Consider the following 25253-nt stretch of genomic DNA (forward strand, 5'->3'; position numbering starts at 1 on the left):
GAGGGATATTAGTAATGAAGATAAGAGGAGTGCAGAAGCATAAGCATTTGTAGTACATATGAAGACAATACATAATCAGGTCAAACAACATTTGGAGGACATGAACAATAAGTATAGGGAGAAAACAGATGAGAAGAGGTGCTGCAGGAGCATCTGATGGTGTAAGGGCAGTCCTACATCACCCAAAAAGATTTTTCTTTTCTGTTGTAGTTTCTGGATTTTCCCTTTCCTATTTTTTGCAATTTATTCTTAGTCATATTTGAAGCCCTTAGAGGCTCTAGATGAGCCTAGAAAGTCATCTTCTCAAGAGATTTCCAAAAAGGTATTATCATTGAAAATCCGACAGTTAGATCAAAAGTTATGGCTATCAAAAGTTGTACAATTATTTTTTTTGAAAAGTTTCCAGTTAACGAATTTGGCTTCAGTGAAATTATGCAGTTTCTTATTTTGGCACTAGTTAGTCTGCCAAGTTTCTTTTGCAAATGTAATCTTAGCTCCTAAGGAAAGAAAGTCTATTTAAAACTCATCTTTGAGGAAAATAGTGGAGTTTTCAGAGTTGAGTTTTTGAGAGCTTTAGAGTTGGGAGATTGTATTGTGGGAAGGGTATTTTCCAGAACCTATAAGTTGCATGTGCAGCAACTTGTGAGGTTTTAATCCTCTAAAATTGTAATGCATGTAGTGCATGTTGGTTGCAAATAATAATAAAGTTTCTCTTTTGTTTCTCAATTGTTGTGCTTTTTTGTTTCTCGGGTTGTTCCCTCATCAAGTGGTATCAGAGCGGGTTGTTCCTGAGTGTGTGAACAGATCGCCGAACGTGAGGCAATTCATACTAGGATCTGTGATTGTGGGCTCATGTTCAAGATGCCTCCAAGAGTGATGCATGGTGGCAGAAATGTTGGCGGTAGAAATGCTTTGGCAAATGAGGGTTTGAGAGCCCTCCAGAGACAAATTGATGCACTGTAAGAAGAACTGAGAAGAGGGTTTAATCTGAGGAGAGAAGAAAGTGATGATGAAGGAGAGGTTGAAGATTCATCCTCAAGTGAGTCAGAAGAAGCAATAGATCATGATCAGGCTCATTTGTTGAGGGTCATTTCTCAGATTGGGAAGAGACCCAAAATTGAAGTCTCAAATTATTCTGGGAATCTGAACCCAGAAGAGCTGATTGATTGGATTAATAACTTAGAGGAATATTTTGAATATGAGGAGATAGAGGACCCAAATTGGGTTAAATTTGAGAAGACAAAGATGAAAGGCCATGCAAATATCTGGTGGAAAGAGGTACAATTGGACAGAAATCGGAGAGGAAAGGGAAAGATCACCAGATGGGACCACATGGTTGACAAACTGAAGAAACAATTCATCCCTATGGACTATGAGTTGGATCTGTTGAAGAAACTACAAGGTTTGAAGCAAGGTAGAAAATTTATAAAGGAGTATACAGAAGAATTTTATAAAATCATTATAAGAACAAGCCATGCAGAAGCCAACAAAGAGAAAGTTGCTCGTTATCTTAATGGGTTACGACCAAGTATTCAAGAGGAGTTGAGTCTGGTCAGAATGGCCAGTATTGAAGAAGCATACCAATTTGTGTTGAAAGTGGAGGAGAAATTGAATAAAATATTTGAAGGCCAGCAAAAAGGGAAAGCCCAAGGTGACAGAGGTGGTGGAAGATCCTTTGGGGATCGAAATGATGATCTGGAGAAAACTGAAGATGTGGGTACTAGCCGAAATCAGAGGGAAGATAATTTCTATTGGCCCCGCGACCAAAATAATGGTGAACAATGTGGAAGAGGAAGAGGAAGATCTGGACAAGGATCCAGAAGAGGTGGTTTTAGAGGAACTTGTTTCTAGTGTGGTGAAGAAGGGCATAGAGCCTTTGAATGTCCACAACACCAAGGAAGGACAGACAGAAAGAATGAAGGCCATGCAGGGTGGCACATGCAGACGAAGAAGCCTAGTCTAAATGTTCAGATGATGCTGAAAGGGGAGAGGCCCTAGTTATCAAGAGATCCCTGATGAATGAGGAGAAATACCTAGATCAAAAGCAAAAAAAAATTCACACCAGATGCAAATGTGAAAATAAGTGTTGCAATGTGATTATCGATAGTGGGAGTACTTACAATCTGGTGTCTGAAGAGATGGTTAGGAAGTTGAAGCTGATGAGAGAAAGACATCCACCTCCATATCGGATACCTTGGTTGCAGAATGACCACAAAGTTTTGGTCAATGAGCAGTGCCTGGTAAAATTCAAGATTGGCAGTTACCGGGATGAGATATGTTGTGATATCATACCCATGGATGCATGTCACATGCTATTAGGGAGGTCATAGCAGTTTGATAGGCGTGTTGTACATGATGGCCATGCTAATACCTACACCCTAACAAAGGATGGAGTTCGCCATAAGTTGAAGCCCCTGAAAGAGGTGGAGGAAAAGGTATGCAACCGTGCGAGGATGTGTTTTGTTGGTGGAAAAGAATATTTGAAAGATAAGAAACATGAATGTGTGTGTTTTGCTTCAATTCCTAGAGTGGGTAGAGAAGTCAATGAAGAAGTGCCTGTAAAATTTTTCAGGTAATTTGTTGAGTGAGTTTCAGAACATTGTGTCTGATAATGTGTCTAAGGGTTTATCAAGTGGAATGTCTAATGGAGTTGTAGATGCCTTTAGTAGGAGGCAAACTTTGTTGAAAAAGATGTAGTTGGAAGTGGTTGATTTCAACGAACTCAAGAAGTTGTATCCTAAGGATCCTACTTTTGCAGAAGCTTGGAAAGCTTGCAAGGAACCTGTTACTTTGGATAGGACGAGATGGAAAGATTTCATAATCCAGGATGTCATGTTATTTAAGGGAAGCTGATTGTGTATTCTGAGGAGTTCCTTGAGAGAGAGCTTGATCAAGGATAAGCATAGTGGAGGGATGGCAGAATATTTTGGTCAAGAGAAGACCATTGTCATCATCAGTGAGCATTATTATTGGCCTCAGTTATCCCAAGATGTAAAGAAATTTGTGCAGAGTTGCAGAGCATGCTAGAGGGCAAAAGGAGTAAGCTAAAATACAAGGCTGTATCAGCCATTACCTATTCCAAAGAGGTCGTGGGAGGTGAATAAGCACATCAATGAGATGAATCTGCAATATATGGAGAAGGCGGATCATAAAAGGAGGTATAAGGAGTTTCGGATTGGAGATGAGGTAATGGTTCATTTGAAGAAGGAAATGTTCCCAGTTGGGATCTACAATAGGATAAAGGTGAAGCAGTTTGGTCCCTGCAAGATTTTGAAGAAGTATAATTCAGGGAGTGCATACGAGGTAGAGTTGATGGATGGAATTAATATTTCCCCTATGTTCAACATTGCATATTTAAGAGAATATTGTGAAAGTGACATAGAGGAGGATTCGGTAACAGAGAAGTACAAAATCCCTACACCTACTTCGGAGAAGGAAGAGATCGAAGCAATTCTAGAAAGTCGTGTGAAGAGTACCAAAAATAGGCAGTATGTGCAGGGATAACTTTAAGAAACCACCCCCCGGGCAACTATGTAAAATCCTAGCGAATCAGACATTATTTTCGGGGGGGAATTTTTCATATTGATGGCGAATTTTTTTTTAAAATAGGGAAAAAAACTATTTTGTATTGCCGATTTTTTTCTAGGGTACGAATATTCTATAAATTTCTGGCGAATAATACCTTGTTCTATGGGGAAAATACATATTGTAGGAGGCAAATAATTTTTGTTAAAAGGAATAAATATATAATTGTATGGGTGAAAATTTTTACTCCGAAGGAAAAATTATTTAAATGTATTGGCGATTTTTATCCACTGCTTGAAAATTATTTAATTTGTTTTGGCGAATATTTTGTTATTTATGGAAAAATATATAATTTATTAGTGTTTTCATGAATTCATTGTCATTAATAGACAAGGCACATCACATCACATCAGTACATCACATTGAGTCTGGACTCTGCACGATGTATCAATAAGCGCGACCTCTTTGACACGTGAAGGGTGACACATAACTAAAATCCATCAATGATTTTAAACCGTTCGATGATCATAGATCAATGGCTGAAGTTTTATTTCGGCCCAATTTTTTGAAGAGAACATAGCTCACTAGAAAGTGCCCGAAATGGAATTGGATTCAATAGACATGTATCAAATGTCATGATCGATAATTTTGGTCATTTAATACATATCTATTCACTAACTGCAATCCACTATGTCCCCACAACTTCCAATGTGGTACTTGCCAACTTGGTACTGGTTTATAGTTGTTTCCAATTTCGCACACTAGTCCATTTATGGGAAAGATTAGCAGAGATACGAAAGATTTTTAAAAAAATTAAAGCAATTAATATGGTTAGAGAAGTAATTATTACAATCAAGAGCTTCAACTATTTATATACGATCTCTGCTTCTTTCATATTCAATTAGCCTTTGCCATTTGGTAGATAAATCGTCAGAGCTCATGGTATTGTAATTCTTCCTTTGGTTTAGGTTTATAGGCTTGGGTTGTTTAATTTGTCAATCTGATTTCTCAAGATGGACACTCCCATCTTCTTGAGAAGCATTTCTGCAAAGGACCAAAGGGCCTTTCTAGGCTTCGTTAGAGACCCAACCCTCCAATTAGTCTACAAGGAGGTTGGGTAATTCACCAATGAGGTTGTGGGGATGGTGCTGGGCAGAGAGTTTATGCGAAATGAATATAGATACCATGTTAACACAGACATTATATCCTGATTCTTGGCATCTCTTCTAGACCTCGGAGGAGACAAGGTGGATATGTTGATGTTGTTGAGGAAGGTGTTTAAGGAAGACTTCCTTGGAGACAACATTAATGTTGTCATCCTTGCAGAAGTAGGGGTGGGGATCCCTTCGATGAGTAAATTATCCAAGCTTCTCCTCCCTAACCAAACAACGTCAGTGGTCAGGCAATCGTTTCTTTTGAACTTGAATGCGGAGCAGTTGACATGTCACAGAAAATGGGCATGGATTGGCAGGGACTTTCTCCGAAAATGATTGCTCTTGGATGGCTTTCCAAACTACATGTGGCTTGAAGAATTCTCTCAGCTTATGCTATCTAAAAAATTCTACATGGAAGGAGGGCCAAATTCTTAGGGTAAAGTTGTAAACCATCCACTACATGTGCCCTAGCCCCGACCCCCTAGTAGTTTTATTTTTTGCCTATGTCCTCGAAACCTCACAGGCTCAGTGTCTCACTCATTTTGGCTTTAAAGTTTTTGAGGGACTCAAGTCTCAAACATGTAAAAATTGTAAATTTCCAAAGCATAACTATTAATGATAATTTTTCAAATTCTAGTTTGTTTCAGTTTGCATCTTAGAGTCTTATGGATATAAAAATGCTTTCTATTTCATTTTTATTAATAAAAAATTTTCAAATGCTTTTTGTCTATGAGCTACATTATTTCAATATTTTGTTAAACAATGGAAATAAATTTAATATTGTGATCTTTTTTATGTAATGCTTCTTCCTCTATATTTAATATATAAAAAAAAAATCAATTTGTTCCATTAATTATGTGTACATTGATTATGGTTGATTATAATTTTATAAATATATTAAAAAAAAGATGTTTATCTCGCGAAAAACAAGTGAATTAAAACTAAAAGTCCAACTTACTTGTTGTTGAAGTTTTGAACTAGTGCATGTGTGGGTTGGTACTGGGTACATGCTATGATTTATAGTTAAGATTTTGTCATAATGAAGAAATTTGAGACATTTATGAAGGGTAGATGGGACCACTTTCATGGAAGAGAACCAAGGGCAAGGATGTCCCAAATTCACACAAAATTGATCTGAAGACTGAAGTAGGATTTAGGAATGATAGCAAAAATGACATCTAAGAACTTATTACCAACCTTAACGGGAAGATTAATAGAACCTATAGTAGGACAAGAGAAATCATCAAAGATCTTAACCACTAAATCAAATTTATCATATCAATATGTTACTTCATGCAATTGTAAAGTATAAAGATATTCTTAATTTATTACATTCACCATACATGTTGGATCAATCATCAATGAGAACCCCTCATGAGAGTATGTCTTTGATCTTTGCAGGTGATATATAGACTTATAGTGGGCCATCAGGTGTTTCAAATTTCAATAGTCTCACTAGGATCAAAGGTAATGCATATTGCATAGGTCCTTAGGAGGTGCAGGTTTATCAATAAGATTCACCACATTATTAGACTCAAGGCCAAGGTCATTAGAAGAAAAATCAAGATTCTAGACACAATTAGAGAACAGGATTAGACTCAATTAGATCAACGACTTAGGGTGGATTTTTCATAGAGGCTATAAACTTTGTTGGAAATACAATCATATAATTTTTTTATAGTCTTTATTTGTTTATTAAATTAATTTGAACTAAATTAAATTAAAATTTATATTAAACTAAATTTATGTTGAGCTTTTATATATATTTTTAGTCTTTATTTATTTATTAAATTAAATTAAATTAAATTAAATTTTATATTACACTAAATTTATGTTGAACTTTTATATATATTTTTGAACTATTTTTTAAAATTATATATCGTAAACATATTTTTAAAGAATTTCGTTAAACTGTAAATTAATATTTTAGATTTAATATTGAATGTTTTCTTTTTTATATTAAACTTTTACCTTTCAAATTGTATATCAAAATTTATATTTTTATTTAGTTATTTTTTGTATTCTAGAAACTAAGTTTCATGTTCTATACTATTTTTGAATTTCATATTTTTACAAATAATATTAACATTATATTTAATAGTTATCTCAAACTTTTGCACATCTTTAAATTTCTCTTATTATGGGACCCACGACATCTGACAACATGTACCATCGTCCGTTGGATGAGCAAAGATCAACGACTTAGGGTGGATTTTGGCCCGAATGTGGGAAGTGAACACATTTGTGAGAACTTCGCCTAGAATTGAACGTTTTAAATTTAATTAAATATAATTAAGTCTATAAAGATCTTTTTCGGGCGGAAGTTTAAAATGATTAAACAGACTTAAAAAACAGTCCCAAAAAGCAACTCGACTGTGGTGATGTGCCCAAAAAATGGCAGAAGTCATGGGACCCACAACATCTGACAATAGGTACCATCGTCCATTGGATGATCAAAGATCAACGACTTAGGGTGGATTTTGACCCGAATGTGGGAAGTGAACACATTTGTGAGAACTTTGCCTAGAATTGAACGTTTCAAATTTAATTAAATATAATTGTCTATAAAACTCTTTTTTGGACAGAAGTTTAAAATGATTAAACAGACTTAAAAAACAGTCCTGGAAAGTGACTCGAGTGTGCTGACGTGCCTGAAAAATGGAAAAAGTCATGGGACCCACGACATCTGACAACATGTACCATCGTCCATTGGATGAGTAAAGATCAATGACTTAGGGTGGATTTCAGCCCGAATGTGGGAAATGAACACATTTGTGAGAACTTCACCCGAAATTGAATGTTTTAAATTTAATTAAATATAATTAAGTCTATAAAGCTCTTTTTCAGGTGGAAGTTTAAAATGATTAAACGGACTTAAAAAATAGTCCCGAAAAGTGACTCGAGTGTGGTGACATGCCCGAAAAATGGCAAAAGTCATGAGACCCACGACATCTGACAACAAGTACCATCATCTGTTGGATGAGAAAAGATCAACGACCTAGGGTGGATTTCAGCCCAAATGTGGGAAGTGAACACATTTGTGAGAACTTCGCTCGGAATTGAATGTTTTACATTTAATGTCCTCATAATTTAGAATGAAGTAATGAATGTTTTGTCCTTTGGCGGCAAATAGATATTAATAATAATTAATAAAATTACAACATGATTCTAGATATTTTGTCCTAAGTATTACTTTTGTACTTTTCAGAGTTTTCAAAATAAGTGACTCATAAATCATAATTGTATTTCATTTCATGGACAAACTAGTAAATCAAGAGAGATTTAGAAACAGCTGCTAGATTGAGGAATGCAAGTTGCAATAGAGACTGTCTGCGCCAATCTAGTGAAATAGAAATTTCAAGTAAAATCTAGAACACATCCCACCTTTTCTACTTTTTTTTAATCTCGTGGTCCAATTTGAGGGTTAGTATTTCCAGGTTTGTATCTAGCATTATTTTGAATTATTAACAATAACAACGATGGGGAAAATGGGAAGCAATAGTTCAATAGGAAGCCAAGTGAAAAAAAATGTACCTAACCGAACTGGTTAAAACACCAGGTTTCACTAATGAATACCATGATATTTATGACCCTATTATCCATGGTGAAAAGCGTATCATAGATATTAGATATGCATTGTCTAGTAAGGCGGCAGATCCATCCAAGGCAAAATTTATTGTTTTCAACTCAATGTTAAAACAAAGAATAAATAAAATCGCATCGTGGGATGCTGGATTGGGAAGCATGGTATTACCTGAAGTATTCCCTTGCCATGATTTTGTCATGCTCTGCATCAAAAATTATGATGAAGATAAAAAAACAATTGTCAATAAAAATACAAAAGAGGAAATTCTATCCATAAATGTGGGATAATTTGCTCATTGTTGAACCTAGGGTTTGAAGCACAAAACTCAAACGTCCAAATTGACCTAGGAAAGTTGGCAAATAATTATGAGAGTCTCGATCCAAGTCACAGAGATTCATTTATCAAAGATCTAATAAAACGTGGTACTCTGTTGGATCATAATCATAAGCCTCCTTATGATTCTAACATTTTTGTTCCATGGGTTAGGGATACTATTTACTTGTTGTCATTTTGCCCGGGATTGGAAAATGATAGGGAAGTGGGTGCAAGCCTTCTTGAAATGATTTTTAACATCCATTGTGTAGGTCAGCCAATAAGATATAATTTTATTGAGCACATTGTTCAATCCATGCAAAAACAATTACTAATGATCAAAAAAGGTTCCTATAAGACATTTAGGTTCTCATCCTACTTGTGCTATCTCCTTCTATCCAAGTATCATGCAATATTCGAGACCAACAATCTTCAAATTGTGAACTATAAGATTGATGAGAAGACTTGGAATAGAACAAAGTGACCAATATATGAATGGACACCAAAGATAAGGATGCACGATAACAGAAAGAACTACAACCATTTTGTAGACTTCTTTTTGGCACCAATGTATAATGAAATTACAAGCACTCCAATGCCTAGATTGCTTGTGTCTTGTAGAGATTGCAATCAACTCAGAAGTCAAATACAATTGGCTGACTGGTTCTTCATGGAAGAATTCATTGTGTTAAGGTTTTATGGATCAACACTAAAACCATACAGACTTCCAATACATGTGACAGAGAGGGTATTTGCAGTAGAATATGTATGACAGATTGAGAGCACAGATAGGCACTTCCATGGTCAGCAAAAGAAGAGCATATTTCCTTCCTTTCCTTTCTCATGTGGAGGGTTCACATTTGAGAGAAAAGCATTCAATGTGGCACATGATTTTTTTACAGTTTTTAGCTTTGGTGATGAGGGTCTCTAGCAATATGATCCAATCGGTGTAGTTCAAGCAAGGCGTAAGAAAAATGGGAACTCTTCAGCGTTATGCCAACATGAAAGTAAACCATTGCTAGAAAAGCTTAGAAACATGGACTCCTGGGATGAGGTAAAAAAAAATATGGAGAAAATTGTCGTTGACAATAACATTTCAACAGTAGAAATGTCATCACAAATTATGGCATTACACACATAGAGGACAACAGAGGAGGGCCAGGGCATCCAGAATATGAGGTCCTACAATTTCTACCAAAAATTTGTTAATCCATCTAACAAATCTATTCCCAAATCAATTCTGCAAGAATGTAAAGAGAGTAATTAGACTCAAACCAAAATAAATAATTTTTGGACTACAAGGAAGAATCTCGGTGAACCAAAGACCAGTGCAGAATTTGAGACCATCGATGAAGATGAAGAGTTTATCAAATTGTGGAATATGGAGCATCCCACAACAAGATATGATAGGAGTGAAAATGATGATGAGTATGAGGTTGAGCCCACTCCAACAACTACTACAGTCCCTAAAATATTAGGTGGAGTCAATGAGTCCATGAAAGAAAAATATAGCAAAGGGGCAAACATTGTGGAAAAAATGGGTTTTGAAGCTAGTGGTCTAGGTCCCAGAGGAGAAGGCATTTGGTATCCACTTGAGGTACAACTTCCATCAGATTAAAAATCAAAAGCTCCTATTAAACTAGTCATTGGACTTGATTCTTCATATTCATCATGGAAAGGTACTACTCATTACCCTTAGGGTCCACCTACATTTGTTTTAGGTTCAAATCCACAACCACCACCACATCATGGTATTCCCATTGGTGTTGAATTAAGTGCCACTGTCACTGGTGGGGAATCTGGGGATGGTATTCCTATTATTGTTTAGTCAAGTGTCGCTATGATTGGTGGGGTTTGCATGGGTACTACTACTGATACTAGTTGTCTTGGTGTTGGACAAGGGCTACAACAAAATATCTCTCGCAAGAGGCCACTAGTGGTAGATACTCACACTATTCAGAATCCTATATCAAGTGCCATTGACACTACAAATCAATCATTTATGGCTTCGGATCACACACCTCAAAATATTATGAAAACTACACATGAAAGTGTTAGTGGGACAGGATCAGGAAAGGTTGTTGGTAATCCTAGTAATGCATTAGTTAAAACCACATGCATAAGTGGAACTGGAGCTTCTGTTATTCCTATGTCACCTTTCAAACATTCAATTGCTTCAACAAGCCCAAATTTTCAATTTCGTGATTACTATGAAAAATTTGAACACACAACAAATGCAAATAAATAAATAAAAAAGAGAGCATTTCATAGGGTTGCCCTGACTGAAGTTTTAGATGAACAACCTGCAAGGAATACGGTATTATATGATGGAGTTCATGGTTGTTATGCCCCCAACTAAAGATAAAAATCCACCACACAGTCAGATAGATCCCTTTGAATTTCAAGTTAGCACCCTCCAAATGGATTTTTCCAAAGTACATAATGTGGACAAAATTAGTGTGTCAAAAAGGACTAACAAAGTGGTCTGCACTTCACTGCTAAAGGTGGAGAGAGAAAAAAATAAATTGGAGAACCAAATAGAAAAGTTACAAGCAGACCTAGCAAACGAAAAAATCAAAGAGGAAAGAAACAGATAACAAGTGCAATGATTTACAAAAAAGGATAAAAAATTTAGGCTCTACAGTAGAAATTGCAGAGCGGGAGAAGATGGATGCAAAATTGAAGGACCTGAGAGAAAAACTGGCTAAAAGTAGTAAAAATACAAGACCTATTGGATCATGAGAAGGAAAAAGAAAAAAAATTGCAAGAGGAAGTAGAGGAAGAAAGAAAAAAATGTGCACAAATGAAAGAAGACCTGCACAATGCAAATGATAAAATTAAAACTTTGGAGGATAGATTGAAAGATAATATGAAAAATACATCAAAGTATATACAAGAAAACATTTGGCGGAAAATAATGCAGAGGAGTGACAAGTTGTGTGAATGGTTTGAATTGAATGAAAGTCTGAGAGTAATTTATATGAAAATCAAAGGGCACTTTGAGAAGAGCATACATGTTTATTCAAAAGAGGATATGGCAAAACAGATTCTGCAAGTAGTCTACAGTACCAGTGAGAACTAATTGGCATCCAAGGGAATTAAGAGTCGCATTGATGCCACAGTTAAGACATCATCTATCATTCAAAAATGTCAGAAACTAAGAGAAACATCAAAAGTTATGGATAAATGCGGCAAAAAGATATTGAAGTTGCAAGAAAAGAAAACTAATTTGATTAAACTTGGTTTTCCTAAGACCGTTGACCCATCAAATATATTCATTGGAAAAGAAGCTTACAAAAAGAGCATGGAAATATAAATGAAGTCTGATTTAAACTTGCTTTCTAAGGACACAACTCCCCAAAGCTTTCTGGAATTCATCCAACCATTTACAACTCTAAATTCGGTATTGGGTGAAACAGTGATGTCAAGTCACTCTTCTAAATATGGAATGTTGACGAAGTTGCAGTTGACTTCCCATAGTTTATAGAATATTGACCTTCCATCAGACGAAGAGTGGAGCACCCTACAAAAACTGGCACATAAATCTTAAGAATCATAGTATGTATTGCACAATTTTCTTCTTTTACTCTTAATTTCAAGGTTTTATGTTTTTTCTGTTTGGAATTTGGCATCACTTGAAATAACTTTGTTTTATGAATAGGAAAAAACTAGCACTCGCTATTGCTAAATTGCTAATCCAGCCTATGAATATATGATGCATAGTGCAAAAATTCAGCCTGTAAATTTGTATTCTCAAATTCTCCCAAGCTTTAACATTTCTGCATTTCTCTATTTCTGATTACTAGGTTTTGGGTACTACTATTATCTATATTTAATTTGCCATGGCATGAATTAATATTTAATTTTGAACTCTGTTTTTTGAACAGGAGACATCAGACATGTAGCAGTTGTTAAATTGCTAATCCGACCTATGATGGCCATGTAAATCTGTGTTGAGTTTGTGATTTTGATGTTGAGTCTTCACATGTTGCAATTCAACCTAAAGTTGTTGTTGCTCCCTTGTTTCTATAAAAGGGAATTCAAGGTCATTTGCAAAGGGTTCTGAAAGTTTGTATTGACTTTTGCATGGAGAATCACATAGATTGGTGTATTACTATTGAATGAATTGTATCATATGGCTATATTTTGAAAGATATAATGAAAATCTAAGTTCTCAAACATGTCTAAATAAACAATAAACATCTTTGTATCAATAAACACATTATGGTCTTTTATTATGCTATTTTAAATCTGGAAATAGAAGGTTGAAAAATATAATTACAAATCAATATTAAATTCTAATTGCAAAAAGTAATATGCTTTTATAATATGAATGATGAGATACAATAATAAAATTAATAAATACCAATCTTTTACAGTTGCCATTCATCCTCATCAAATTCAGTGCTTTCTTGATTCTTGTCTGTGGTTTCTTCACTCTGAGTTTGCAATCCTTCGTTGAACTACATCTCAATGCTACTAGTAGGTCCAATACATGAGTCAATAGTCCCACTGCCACTTTGGTTTGAAGTGTTTCCCAAACCTCTTCTATCACATTTGGACCTCCAAATTTGCAGTGCCCTATCATAAGGAAAAGTGTGGACATCATACCTAGATGTATAGAGCCTCAAACAATTTTCCAAATTTTTGTCTAGTTTGTTTCTTAGATTTGATTTTAGGAACCCCAAAGAACTGAAAACTCTCTCATCTTCCACCGAACCCAATATCATGGTAAGACATAAATCAACAAGCTTCAAATATTCTGGCATTGAATCACGCAACACTACATTCTCAACTATATATTTCCAAAGCCTTGTTATTGATCCCTCTTCGCGGGGGTTCTCCATTGTGTCATATTGTTCTCTCATAGTGTATGCAAAATGAGATGATTGCTCTCAAAGACGAGTTTCATCTAATATTCCATTTATAGTTACTCCATTTAATTCTCTGGATATGCAAAATTGTTTTATCAAAGTCAGTAGCTTACTTCAAAAATCAGCTGCACTGTTGAGGCTCCAATATTGAGGAAACATAATAGACATGGCTTCGAGTAGGTTGTCAGGAGGGAATCTGCTTCTAATTTGTGAGGAAAGATCATACACAATTTTCTTCACAGAATTAGTTACAGTCTCAACAATCTTATCGAAATCTTCCCTTGTAACTCTTGCTAGTTGCTTCCTGGGGCGCTTTCTTGGTTCCTCGGGGTCGACCGTGGCATAGAAGTGCATTGGTATCTCAACTCCCCGTACATTGGCACATACCTCCCCGTCTGCACCGATTTGTAAAAAGTTATCAGGATTGTTCAAATATGTGAGTGTCCGCCACTTAAAAAAAATTCATCAGATAGTGTTGGTTGATTTCGATAGAGAGTATCAAGGGTCATGCATGTCATCTTACACAGCGTAGCATATTTTGCAATATACAGAGCTCTTTTTTGGGCAACCTTCATAATATTCCTCAATTCCTCTAGCATGGGCAGAAGAGCTGCTAAAGTTAAGAGTGATTACTTAACCTCCGAAGAAGGTCAGGAAATTTCGGTTGATCTGATTCGTCGCGAGTTGTGTAAAATAGTCCAATCAAGGATGGATATTTTTAAAAAACTCAATGCGCTGGACCATCCAAAGAGATCCATTTGGTATCATTATCCTTGAGAAGCTTATTCCCATCAGTTATTCCATTAGCAAAGTGTTGAAATTCCATAAATCGCTTGGGACTTCGACAGAAGTGTGAGTATAGCTCTCTGATTAAAATTTATTTATTTTTTATCGAAGCAAAATTGCTCACAATTCCAAAAGCTAGATTCATTTTGCAAGCCATGCAGTGAATTGTAGTAATGTACGGTGCAAATGAAGTTTCAATCTTTGTACAGAGACCATTCCTATGACCTTGCATTATTGAAGCTCCATCTACTCTAACACAAACCAATTTTTTGGCAACCGTCATGTCATCCATACCTCCATATTCAATTAAACTTCTCTTTACTAGTTGAAAGAAATTTTCTGCTATCGCACTCTCTTTCATTTTAGCAACAAATAGTAGATGAGGTTGGTGGGTATGATTCTCTACACTATAAACATGCATGCATACCCATGAAGTATTGTCTACTGTTGTAACTTCATCTAAAGAAAATGCAATAAAGTTTGACTCTCTTATTTTTTCCTTTACATCTTCTTTTTCAACCTCAGTAAGACAATTTGCCCATTCTCATCCACTGTTTACTGACTAGTATCTATTAGGATAGTTAGGAACTTTCAAAAAGTGTAATAAACCACTAATTGATAGGAAATCTGTCATAGCACACCCTTTACTCAAAATATAAAAAACAACGCTTAACTGAACAACTTTTCCTAATTGTTCTATTTGCATTGCTTTTCCAAAACTAGCTTCAATAGAACCATTAACTTCAGTAGGCTTCGTCTGTATTTTCTCATGAAAATAATATTCTTCGGCATTCCTCACATGCTTACATTTCTCCTTTGTTTTCCATCTTATCACTGATTTTTCAACTCCGTCTATCATTTGTTTTTCATAAACTTTACCCATATGCTTTTCTATGGTGTCAAATTTTAGCTGCAACCTAATTTCCTTGTTATGTTTCCAAGTGAAAATCTTACACCTGCATTCTATTGGAGGGTCGCCTTCAATTGGATTCTCCACTGGTTCAATGAATATATACTTTGATGCCCAATTAATTTGAAAATTCCTCACTGACATATCACACTCCCGATCCTTTTTTTATTGTGGTTCATCTTTTTTTGATCTGGTTTTTCTTTTCCCCTTCTGTGCATTATCATCAATGGCATTATCACCCAAGTCAATTATATCATTCCGGCTAACTTGGGCATCTACCAGATAATCTTCTTCAAGATCATCCTGATATAAGATATCAGGTTCGCCGTCGTCTTCAACATGCGGTGTAGGTTGCGAATTTTGTACTTGTACTTGTGATGATGTACCTTCCTGATTTTCACCACAATCTTTTCCAAAGCCAAAGTACGAAGACAACGTTTTGCTTTTTGTTGGCCTCTCATGGCCTTCCCCACATTCAGGTTTCCTACACTTCTTCTTGTTCGACATCTCCAATGAAATAAAGGCTGCCAAAAAAATGTCAATTTGTTGAAGAAGCAATAATAGACTATAAAGTATAATATATTTTTCATTGGCCCTATGACCTACAATCTAGATGTCTGAGGTCTGAATGTCCCAATTGACCACTTGGCACAGACGGGTCGCCACTGAATAAAAATGAACTCAACAGTGCAAACAAATATAGATAAATTCAGAATAATATTATAACACTTCAAAAATGTGATCGCTCACCTTTAGGTCACTAGCAGTCACCAATGCAGTCAACGTCAATGATTTTCCTTAGTTTGAAACTTCGCTATTGATTAGAATTCAGAGCCTAGAACCCACCAGATTGTGTAGAGATAGATCTGATCTTTGCATGTATTTATACCAATCCTTATATGGCGAATTCTGCGGGAATTTTATATGGTATACAAATATTTGGCGAATCTCATGTAACTATAACACGACTTATGTAATTTTTGAGGCGATTATGGGTCATCCAAATAATTGGTAAATACAATATAGTTGGTGAAATTTAAGGTGAATGGAGACACGTGTTGGCAAAATGTTAGGTGAATTGGGTCCTCCTAGCTAACAAATATTCACATGCCTATAGGAGAATTATGGTCGTCTATTAAGGCAATCTCGAAGAGTGTAGGCGAAAAAATTAAATTTACCGTGTGTCCACTGTATATTGTATTGGTGAAATCCTCGCATAGAAACATTTAATTACATAAAACATATGGCGATCAGGCCATGAATTTGATGGAAATTGATAATGTTCTGGCGACATGGCCACCCCCAGTCGGTACAAAATATTCGCCATTTCCCAAGTCGTCGACGTGAAAAAATCGCCACTGGCGAATATTCGCCACTAAAGTAATCTCTGAGTATGTGGAGTATCTGGTGAAATGGGGGAGAAGACCTGTTGAGGATTCTTTATGGTTGTGCAAAGCAAAGGTTGACCGTTTGGGTTTCCTCAACCAGCTGAGACGTGACAGGATCACTTCTCAATCTACCCCGGGTGTCTGATGCAAGAGCATCCGGTGGTGTAAGGGCAATCCTGCATCACCCAAAAAGATTTTTATTTTCTGTTGTAGTTTCTCGATTTTCCCTTTCTTATTTTTTTTAATTTATTCTTAGTCAAATTTGAAGCTCTTAGAGGCTCTGAATGAGCCCAAAAAGTCATCTTTTCAATACCTTTCCGAAAAGGTATTATCATTGAAAATCCGATAGTTAGATCAAAAGTTATGGCTGCAGAAAGTTGGACAATTATTTTTTCGGAAAGTTTCCAGTTAACGAATTTGGCTTGAGTGAAATTATGCAGTTTCTTGTTCTCGCGCTAGTTAGTCCACCAAGTTTCTTTTGCAAATGTAATCTTAGCTCCTAAGGAAAGAAAGTTTATTTAAGACTCATCTTTGAGGAAAACAGTGGAGTTTTTAGAGTTGCGTTTTTGAGAGCTTTAGATTTGGGAGATTGTATTGTGGGAAGGGTATTTTCTAGAATCTATAAGTTGCATGTGCGGCAACTTGTGAGGTTTTAATCCTCTAAAATTGTAATGCATGTAGTGCATGTTGGTTGCAAATAATAATAAAGTTTCTCTTTTGTTTCTCAATTGTTGTGCTTTTCTGTTTCTCGGGTTGTTCCCTCATCAAGAGGAGACATAAGGAATTTGAAGTTGGCAATGAAGTGATGGTATATCTGAGAAAAAAGAGATTCCCAGTTGGAACCTATAATAAGTTGCAAATGAGGAGGTTTTGACCTTGTAAAATCTTGAGGAAATTCAGCTCTGGAAATGCATATGAAGTAATATTACCAGATAGTTTGGGTATTTCACCTATATTCAACATTGCAGATCTATATCAGTACCATGAGGCAGAATTCAGTGAGGACAATGGGGCAGACTTGGAGAAGTAGATACCCTGGAGGGAACTGGATCAGATTGAATACATTTTAGACAGTAGGATTGGGTGTAGCACCCGAAGAAACCAATACAGAGAGTATCTTGTAAAGTGGAAGGGCGGACCAATTAAAGATTCATCATGGATTTTTGAGGCAGAGGTAGACCGTCTTGGTTATCCTCTGACCCCAACAAAGTGAGAGCCTCACTTTTTTTCAACAACCTCAAATGTCTGATGTAGGAGTGTTAGAGTAATTGGGTCTTTACTTGATTAATTAAACAATATTTGTTTAATTCTTTAAGTTCCCAATTATCTTTTTACACTTAAGCTAACATTAGGTGCATATAATTAATTATTTTAATTAATTATTATGTGCAAGCCTAGGGTTTTCCCTTTTTAGGGTTTCTTGACCTATTAGAGGTTACTTTTTCTTTTCATTGTATAATCTTTTCACAATACATTTTTGGTGAATTGGAGCTCTCATTTTTGGAGAAGATTTTTCCTGGGTTTTGTATGTTCTTCAGATTTTTTATTCATTGCTTCTCCTTGTAACAGGTTATTCAGCTTGCACAAGATCTTCAGGCTATTGTGGGGTTGTATTTCTCAACTCCTATATGGTATCACCCTTGGGCCCCGCGCCTCTGATTTGGCCCTCTGTCGGCCTCCCTGCTGCCTTCCGGCACCGTCGGCCGCCGCCGACCCGGCCCCCTCTGGCAACCTTGCATCGCCGGCCACCGGCTTCCCTGCGCCAACAACCACCGTCGCCGGCAGCTCAGTCAAGCTCCGCTCGCCTTCGGCCCCCGCCGCCCTTCCCCTGCCGCCCGGCCCCGCTCCGCTCAGCTGGCCCCTTGCGCTTAGCCTCGCCGCCACCAACAATTTGCTCCCCGGCTGCCTCTTTTTTTTTTCGGTTGGCCACCGCTTCGCCACCTAGCCGCCGCCCTACCACCCGGCCACCACCCACTGGCCACCCACTGGCCACCGGACACCCAAACAAGCCACCAGACTCCCTTTTTTGGCTTTTTCACGAGGGGTTTGGTTTTTAGGCCCTATCTTGGGCATACGGAGTCATTTTTTCAAAAATGAATAGGCATCAGAAAGCTGGTTCCGAGGCTGACTTCATGGTGTTGGTAATTTTTTCCAATTTTGCTGTTTGACTGTGTTTTTTTTACAGTCAAAGTGAGGTCTCTTTTTTGCACTCCGGGAGACGTAGAATGAGCATCCGAACTCCGTTTTTCAAAAACTTTATATTTTTGGAAAGCTTGTGTTGTGTACTTTCCAAAAAAATGGGTTTTATTTCTAGATTTTACTCCATGCATATTTTATTCAGTTTTTTTCTTTTCAACACTCTAGTGGATATCGTGGTTGTTTCAGGTCCTGGGATCTCTTTTCTGAGTAGAGTGTCTTTGTTTTGATTCTTGTTTCTATTTCCAGTCTTCTTATCATTGTAGCTTGTAACTATGCAAACGCACTAAGATAAAGTGCCATCATGCATTGTTTACTTGGAATCTTGCATATCTTGTGTCTTGTTGTACATGCACTATTGATCAAGTGCCATGAGGGGGTTGATGTTTGCATGTTGTTTGCCATCTTCCTTTGTCAAGTGAGTGTTCCTTCCACAACATTCACCTCATGATAATGTGTCTCAGCACCTTTGATGTTCTTGGTTCTTCATCATGCAGTTGTTTTTGGCTGTCCTTTTCAGTGTTCCTGTCCCTCTCCCACTTCCACATTATGGGGAGGTTTATCCTGTTGGTTCTAATGCTTCCGTGGTTCGATTGATCATCTCTTCAGGCTTTGGTTTCTCATGCCATCTCTATCTTCGATTTCAGTTGTTTTGCCTTGTTTGCCTCCTGATTCGAGTAGTGTCATTTGAGGGCACTCATGCAGATTACAGTCTTCTCTACCTAGTCATGTTCTAGTTCAGTGGATGTTCTTCAGATCAACAGTTATTCTTCGACAGAGTTTGCAGGGTCTTCATGTTTTAGTGATATTCTTTTCCATCTCTTTTTGGAGTAGAGTTTTGTTCCCACGTGGTTTTCTCTATTTCTCCAGTTCATAGAGATTTCATTGTATCTGGGTACCTGATCAGGCCTTGTTGCCGGGACCCATCTTTCATGCTTTCAATAGTTGTTCTAGGTTTTAGCTTCTCCCTAAGTCTAGCTTAAGGGGGGGTGTTAGAGTAATTGGGTCTTTACTTGATTAATTAAACAATATTTGTTTAATTCTTTAAGTTCCCAATTATCTTTTTACACTTAAGCTAACATTAGGTGCATATAATTAATTATTTTAATTAATTATTATGTGCAAGCCTAGGGTTTTCCCTTTTTAGGGTTTCTTGACCTATTAGAGGTTACTTTTTCTTTTCATTGTATAATCTTTTCACAATACATTTTTGGTGAATTGGAGCTCTCATTTTTGGAGAATATTTTTCCTGTGTTTTGTATGTTCTTTAGATTTTTGCTTCATTGCTTCTCCTTGTAACAGGTTATTCGGCTTGCAGAAGATCTTCAGGCTACTGTGGGGTTGTATTTCTCAACTCCTATAAGGAGCATCCCTAGTTCATGAAAATCTTGCATCAACCAAAAATATTTTCTTTTCAGTTTGTTTCCTATTTTGCAGTTTCAACATTTCTTTTTTCTTGTCTTTGCATTTTCCCACCAGATCTTGCAGAGTTGGATTTTATTCATGGACATGTTCATCTACCTTATCCTAAGTTCATGGGACATTTGAATCTTTTTCTGGCAAGTTATTGCTACTAGAATTTGAGACAATTTTCTGGCTTGGAACACTAGAACTTCTTGGATCTATTTGCTATAGGCGAATCTTGTGGATAATTTGCGTAGCTTGCAGAGCTTCAGTTAGTTGTTTCCAACATTCCTTGGCGTGTGACCGACCTTCCCTTGGGTCCGCACTTCATTCTATGGACTTTCCAGAAGGATCTCTTTGGCAGAGGTTGACCTTGTTGTTTTACACGTTACATCTTGTTCATCAACATTTGTTTCATATTGGGCCAACACAGATCATTCTTGATCATATAAATCAATGTAATTAAGCATGTAGAAGGCAGATCTTAGAACAAAGAAGAAAAATTTGAAGGATAGGAGGTCCGGAGTTGGCTCACATTCTTGATTGAGCTCAGATATTGTACTTGAGCACGTATGTAATCCAACCAATGTGCCGAATCTTGTGAGCCCACATGTTGTTGTCAGTTTGTAATTGATTTCCATGATATAATAGTTTGTTCTACATTGCCTCCATCACATGGTGTCATTTCTGTTGTGTTAACTCTTTCTGCACAGTCTAGGTTGTTCTCTTTAAGGACTCTCCTATCGTGACTGCACCAAAATATTTAATTGTTCAAATATCTTAAATAAACTGGGAAGTATACATGGCATTCACAACCAATTGAGGACACTTGACATTCCTTTTTCCTCTCCATCCTCCACATAGCCCGTGTTTCCCCTTAAGGAAACATGATCCACTTTTCTCTCTAACTTCTCCATCTCCAACCCTTCATCTTCTCAAATCAAATCTCAGTCGTCCATTTTTGCCACCTAGGACATGAGCTTTGGAAAGTCTATAAATAAACTCTCATTTGCACAAATCAAGGTCTAGAAGCTAGAATATCATTTTGCATAAATTAGGAGCATTAAGGATTTCCAGCATTTTAGGAATCTTTGAGCATTTAGCATAGCATAGCATAGTTTGTATCATTTCAACATAGATCAATGAAGCATTTCATCATAGTAGATCAAATTTGCATCTCATCTAGATTAATCTCATACAATTATAGGAAGAATTTCTTGCATTTGCACTCAATCTCGTTCTCTAGTTTGTCATTTTGAAAGCCACAAGTGCATAAATCTAGGAGCTAATATGGCTTGATAAATCCTTGGAGATAAAGGACAATGAGACATTCACAAGAAGACTGAGTTTGAATTCCTCTCTTAATTTTCTTTCAATTTAGTCTCAATGATGTGTGTTTAATGTTTAATTTGATTGACACAAATTCTGGTACACACCATGTTGAATTGTGCAACAAAAAAATTTGATACACAAGCCTGCAAGATCAAACAACAAACTAGAACACCTTCCATGAACAAGAGTAGCAAGAAAAATATACCATATTCCTCAAAAGCAAAGACTATAGAATGAAGATTACAATGCATAAAGGCTTGATTTTATAGAACAAAAAAGAGGCCCTAATTGTAAAAATAGGAGAACTAATGTAAAGCACAAAGGAGTTTAATAAAACTAAACTAAAGTATCACTAAGTGAACTTAATCTAGAAAAGAATAACTCTATAGAAAAACATTACTCTAGATAAAAAAGCATTGCTAGATAGCTAAATGCCCTAACAATTCTTCCATGACCTACCTCCATTCTTTCAAAGATACTTTTTTTGAGTTTATTGATTTGCTTCTACTTTCGTTCTTGGCCCTAATGGTATATAGTTTGCACCACTTGCCATGATGGGGATCCTTCTTCCACCTATTCTAACTTTTAGATCATCTTTCATAACAACAAAAACATTTGCTTCCCTTAACCCCTGCTCTACTTTTGAGAGTTGGGTTTTGGTTGAGAGCCATTTTTTCTCCTTTCTCTTCTCTATTTTGTAATGGCTAATTGAAGCATGCATTTTTTATTGTATTTTTGGTGTCTATTTTCCTTTCAATTTTAAAAGACATTATTAAATTACATAACTTATTTTATTTTATAAAAAAATTCTTCTCAATATGCAAAATATTTTTCAATTAAACATGCATACATATTCCCTAGCTATGAACCCACCGCACTTCTTAAACAATCAATATGTTAATTTATTAGTTACACCATTAATTATAAATGGAGAGGGAATACACCACTAATACTTAATATCTTCAATCATGAATTAACATCATTAATTACTGAACATTTTACTCATGAATAAATATTCTATATTCTCTTTTTTATAATTTTTTCAAAAAGGTTATCGGTTTGAAAAAACTAGAAAAAAAAGTTAACAAGATTTTGCTAGAAGTTGGCATTTTAGCAAATATGATATCCTAGTCTAAGTGTTATTGATACAAGTAGTAACATTTTTTTTTGGCAAATTCTTCAATGTTTTTTAAAATAAATTTTAACAATATTTTCCACATCTAAAGCTCTTGAAAAAAATTAGGTTAGATATTAAGATGGAAAAAATGTGAACCATACAAGAATTTACTATAATACTTTTCACATTTCTTGCAAATTAATGATAATGATAAAGATATTTTATATATTGTTTTATTGATATTGATATTTTGCAATACTTCGAATTTTCTTGCTCCAAATACAACGTAAAAAATTATTACATTGTAAAGATGAAAATTTAGACCTTGCTTTTCTTTAGTTTTGACTTATTTTTATTGATTTTTTAATATAATAATTAGTGTATAAGTGTTATGTTTTAGCACAAAAAATTTCAACTAACTTGAATTTAATCCTTTCATATTTTTACACGTCTTATTTGGACTAGTTTTGATCTTTAATTTATCTATTTTTTATCTAATTCAAATATCTGAACATAATAATGATTCAACAACTTCTAAAATTAATTTCAAAGATGGGCCTCGCGTACTCGCTTCTTGCTAATGAATTGAAGAGGAAAAGGTGCTCATTTAAATGCTAAAGTGTTTATAAAAAAGGACAAATCCTTAATTCACTTTTATCAAAACAAAATATATTCTAATCTAATATAGCCTCATCATTCAAGCATCAATTTTTTTATTGAATATTATTAGTTTATTATAACATTTGCACCTTATTAGCAATGGATCAGCAATAGATCAAGAGATTTTGCATGGTTGCTTATTGTATTTAGTTCATATTTCAAAATTAATAAATCAAAATCTAAAGTTTTAACTAAACGAAAAGCTCAAATTTCAACATTTCAAGCTAATAATATAGATTTCTAGAATTTAAATTTGTTTTCCATTCAAAAACAACAGTGATCATTATTCAATTCAAAAATATTTCTAACTAATGAAATCAGGTTTCCAATATTTTAATTTTAATTTTCCATCTAAAAACAACACAATTTATTTATTTTTTCCATCTGAAAACAATAGTGATCATAATTGAAGCTCCGAAGTCCGAACGAATTACTCCTATATGTCGATCTGGGGCAATTTGGAAATCAAATCCTTTGAGGGTAAGATATCATTCTGTAAGTCTCCGTGACACCCCAAAACAGGGCATTCGACGATTTAAAAAACAATAAAAAAAATTATACTACATTGAGAAGACATTTTCGGACAACCCAAGCACAAGATCTTTTTATTGAAGAATTGAGTTCCAAACATGGGTGGAGATTATACAAGGACAAATGCCAATGGAAGATCACGCTCAATAATGGGATAAATGAGGGAAAAGAATCGATACAGAGACAGTTCTCTACAAGCCCTGTCTCTGAACAAATGAATGAATGAAAGCCTCGCAGGCAAAAAAGTTGCAAATCTGGAAAGAACCCACATAAATAATCACAATGCAGTCATCTAATTACACAAGAAACGCGACACCTCCGAGCAGAGCAGCTCCAAAGATGGCTATTTTTTGTACGGCGGTAGCAGAGGCGGCAGAAGGAATGACGCCATCTGAAGATGGGCCTGGGGATTGAACAGAGGGGGCAGGGGAAGAAACAGTTGTGGGAGCTCCAGCTGAGGGGGGAGGGGCAGAGACTTCTGAAGAAGGTGCAACAGCAGGGGACAAAGCAGGTGCAGGGGAGGAGGCCAGAGGGGAGGATGAAGGCGCTGGAGATGCCGATGGCGTGGGTGTTTTTGCTGGGGTTGGAACCGCTGACGTTGTGGGCGATGCCACTGGTGATTTTGCGGGTGAAGCTGCTGGAGCCTGCGCAAGAGAATGACCGATCATCCCCAATACCAAAACAATGGCCACCATTGCACCGAATTTACCCATATCTTCTTCTTCTTCTCTGAACCTAAAACAATAAAAAGCTTAGGAGTTGTGTTTCTTTTACCAAGAAATAAGCGAAATCAGAAACAGCGCGAGTCACTGAAGTAATTGCGCGTAGGATGGCTGAGAATGGAGGAGAGCATTGATTTTATATATGTATAAATTTGAGTGGGGCACATAACACAGCGTAAAAATGCGGTGTATGGATTGTAGTTGTCCTCGCAGTCTCTGCTTTCCCCGAAAGTCTTGGCTTTCTTTTTTAGTGAGGAAATCGGGCACCAATTCCACTGTGAAACAGCTGGTTTGACGACCGGGTCCAGCTTTCCATTGTAGCGCATATACGTGTCTGCCGCTGGCCTTTTGTTTTCAACGACTTAAGGAAGTATTTAGTACTACCTATTGCAAATTTTTAAGTTACGCGTCGAGAAGTACAGAAACTTCTTCCGACGACTTCGACGGGAGTCTCGTTGCGATGTTATTCACACGCGGAGATGCACTTTCCCAAACCACGTGACCGCCTCGTTGCGATGTTAAATTCACACGTTAAATTCACATTTATTATTAGTCCCGCCTATCTATAGGCGGAGACTAATGTTTTCACCTCTTTCAATTAGTTTTGCTTTGGAACTGTGCTAAATATTTATCTTATAAGTTATTCTATAGTTTGCTGTGATTTATTTATTAATATCAATTTCTCTCTCCATTTTTACATTTTTCTTTTGGCTGGTATACTTTTTACTAGGGTTTTTTTGTTTTTCTTTTAATTAA

The 25253-nt window shown here is 36.2% G+C and overlaps 1 protein-coding gene across 1 annotated transcript; it reads right to left on the reverse strand.

Annotated features, from left to right (window-relative positions):
• Nucleotides 1–23732: 23732 nt before the first annotated feature.
• On the reverse strand, nt 23733–24621 carry LOC131030119 (classical arabinogalactan protein 7). The gene has a single exon (XM_057960807.2). It carries the CDS (start codon nt 24486–24488, stop codon nt 24072–24074), a length of 417 nt encoding a protein of 138 aa, XP_057816790.2. The 5' UTR covers nt 24489–24621; the 3' UTR covers nt 23733–24071.
• Between the last annotated feature and the right edge of the window lie 632 nt (nt 24622–25253).

The sequence above is a fragment of the Cryptomeria japonica genome, chromosome 10 (genome assembly GCF_030272615.1).
Source record: "Cryptomeria japonica chromosome 10, Sugi_1.0, whole genome shotgun sequence".
In the NCBI taxonomy this organism is placed as follows: Eukaryota; Viridiplantae; Streptophyta; class Pinopsida; order Cupressales; family Cupressaceae; genus Cryptomeria; species Cryptomeria japonica.

Bases quoted from the DNA above. Each gene is read 5' to 3' on its own strand.
- LOC131030119 (XM_057960807.2), bottom strand. From the start codon at position 24,488: ATGGGTAAATTCGGTGCAATGGTGGCCATTGTTTTGGTATTGGGGATG.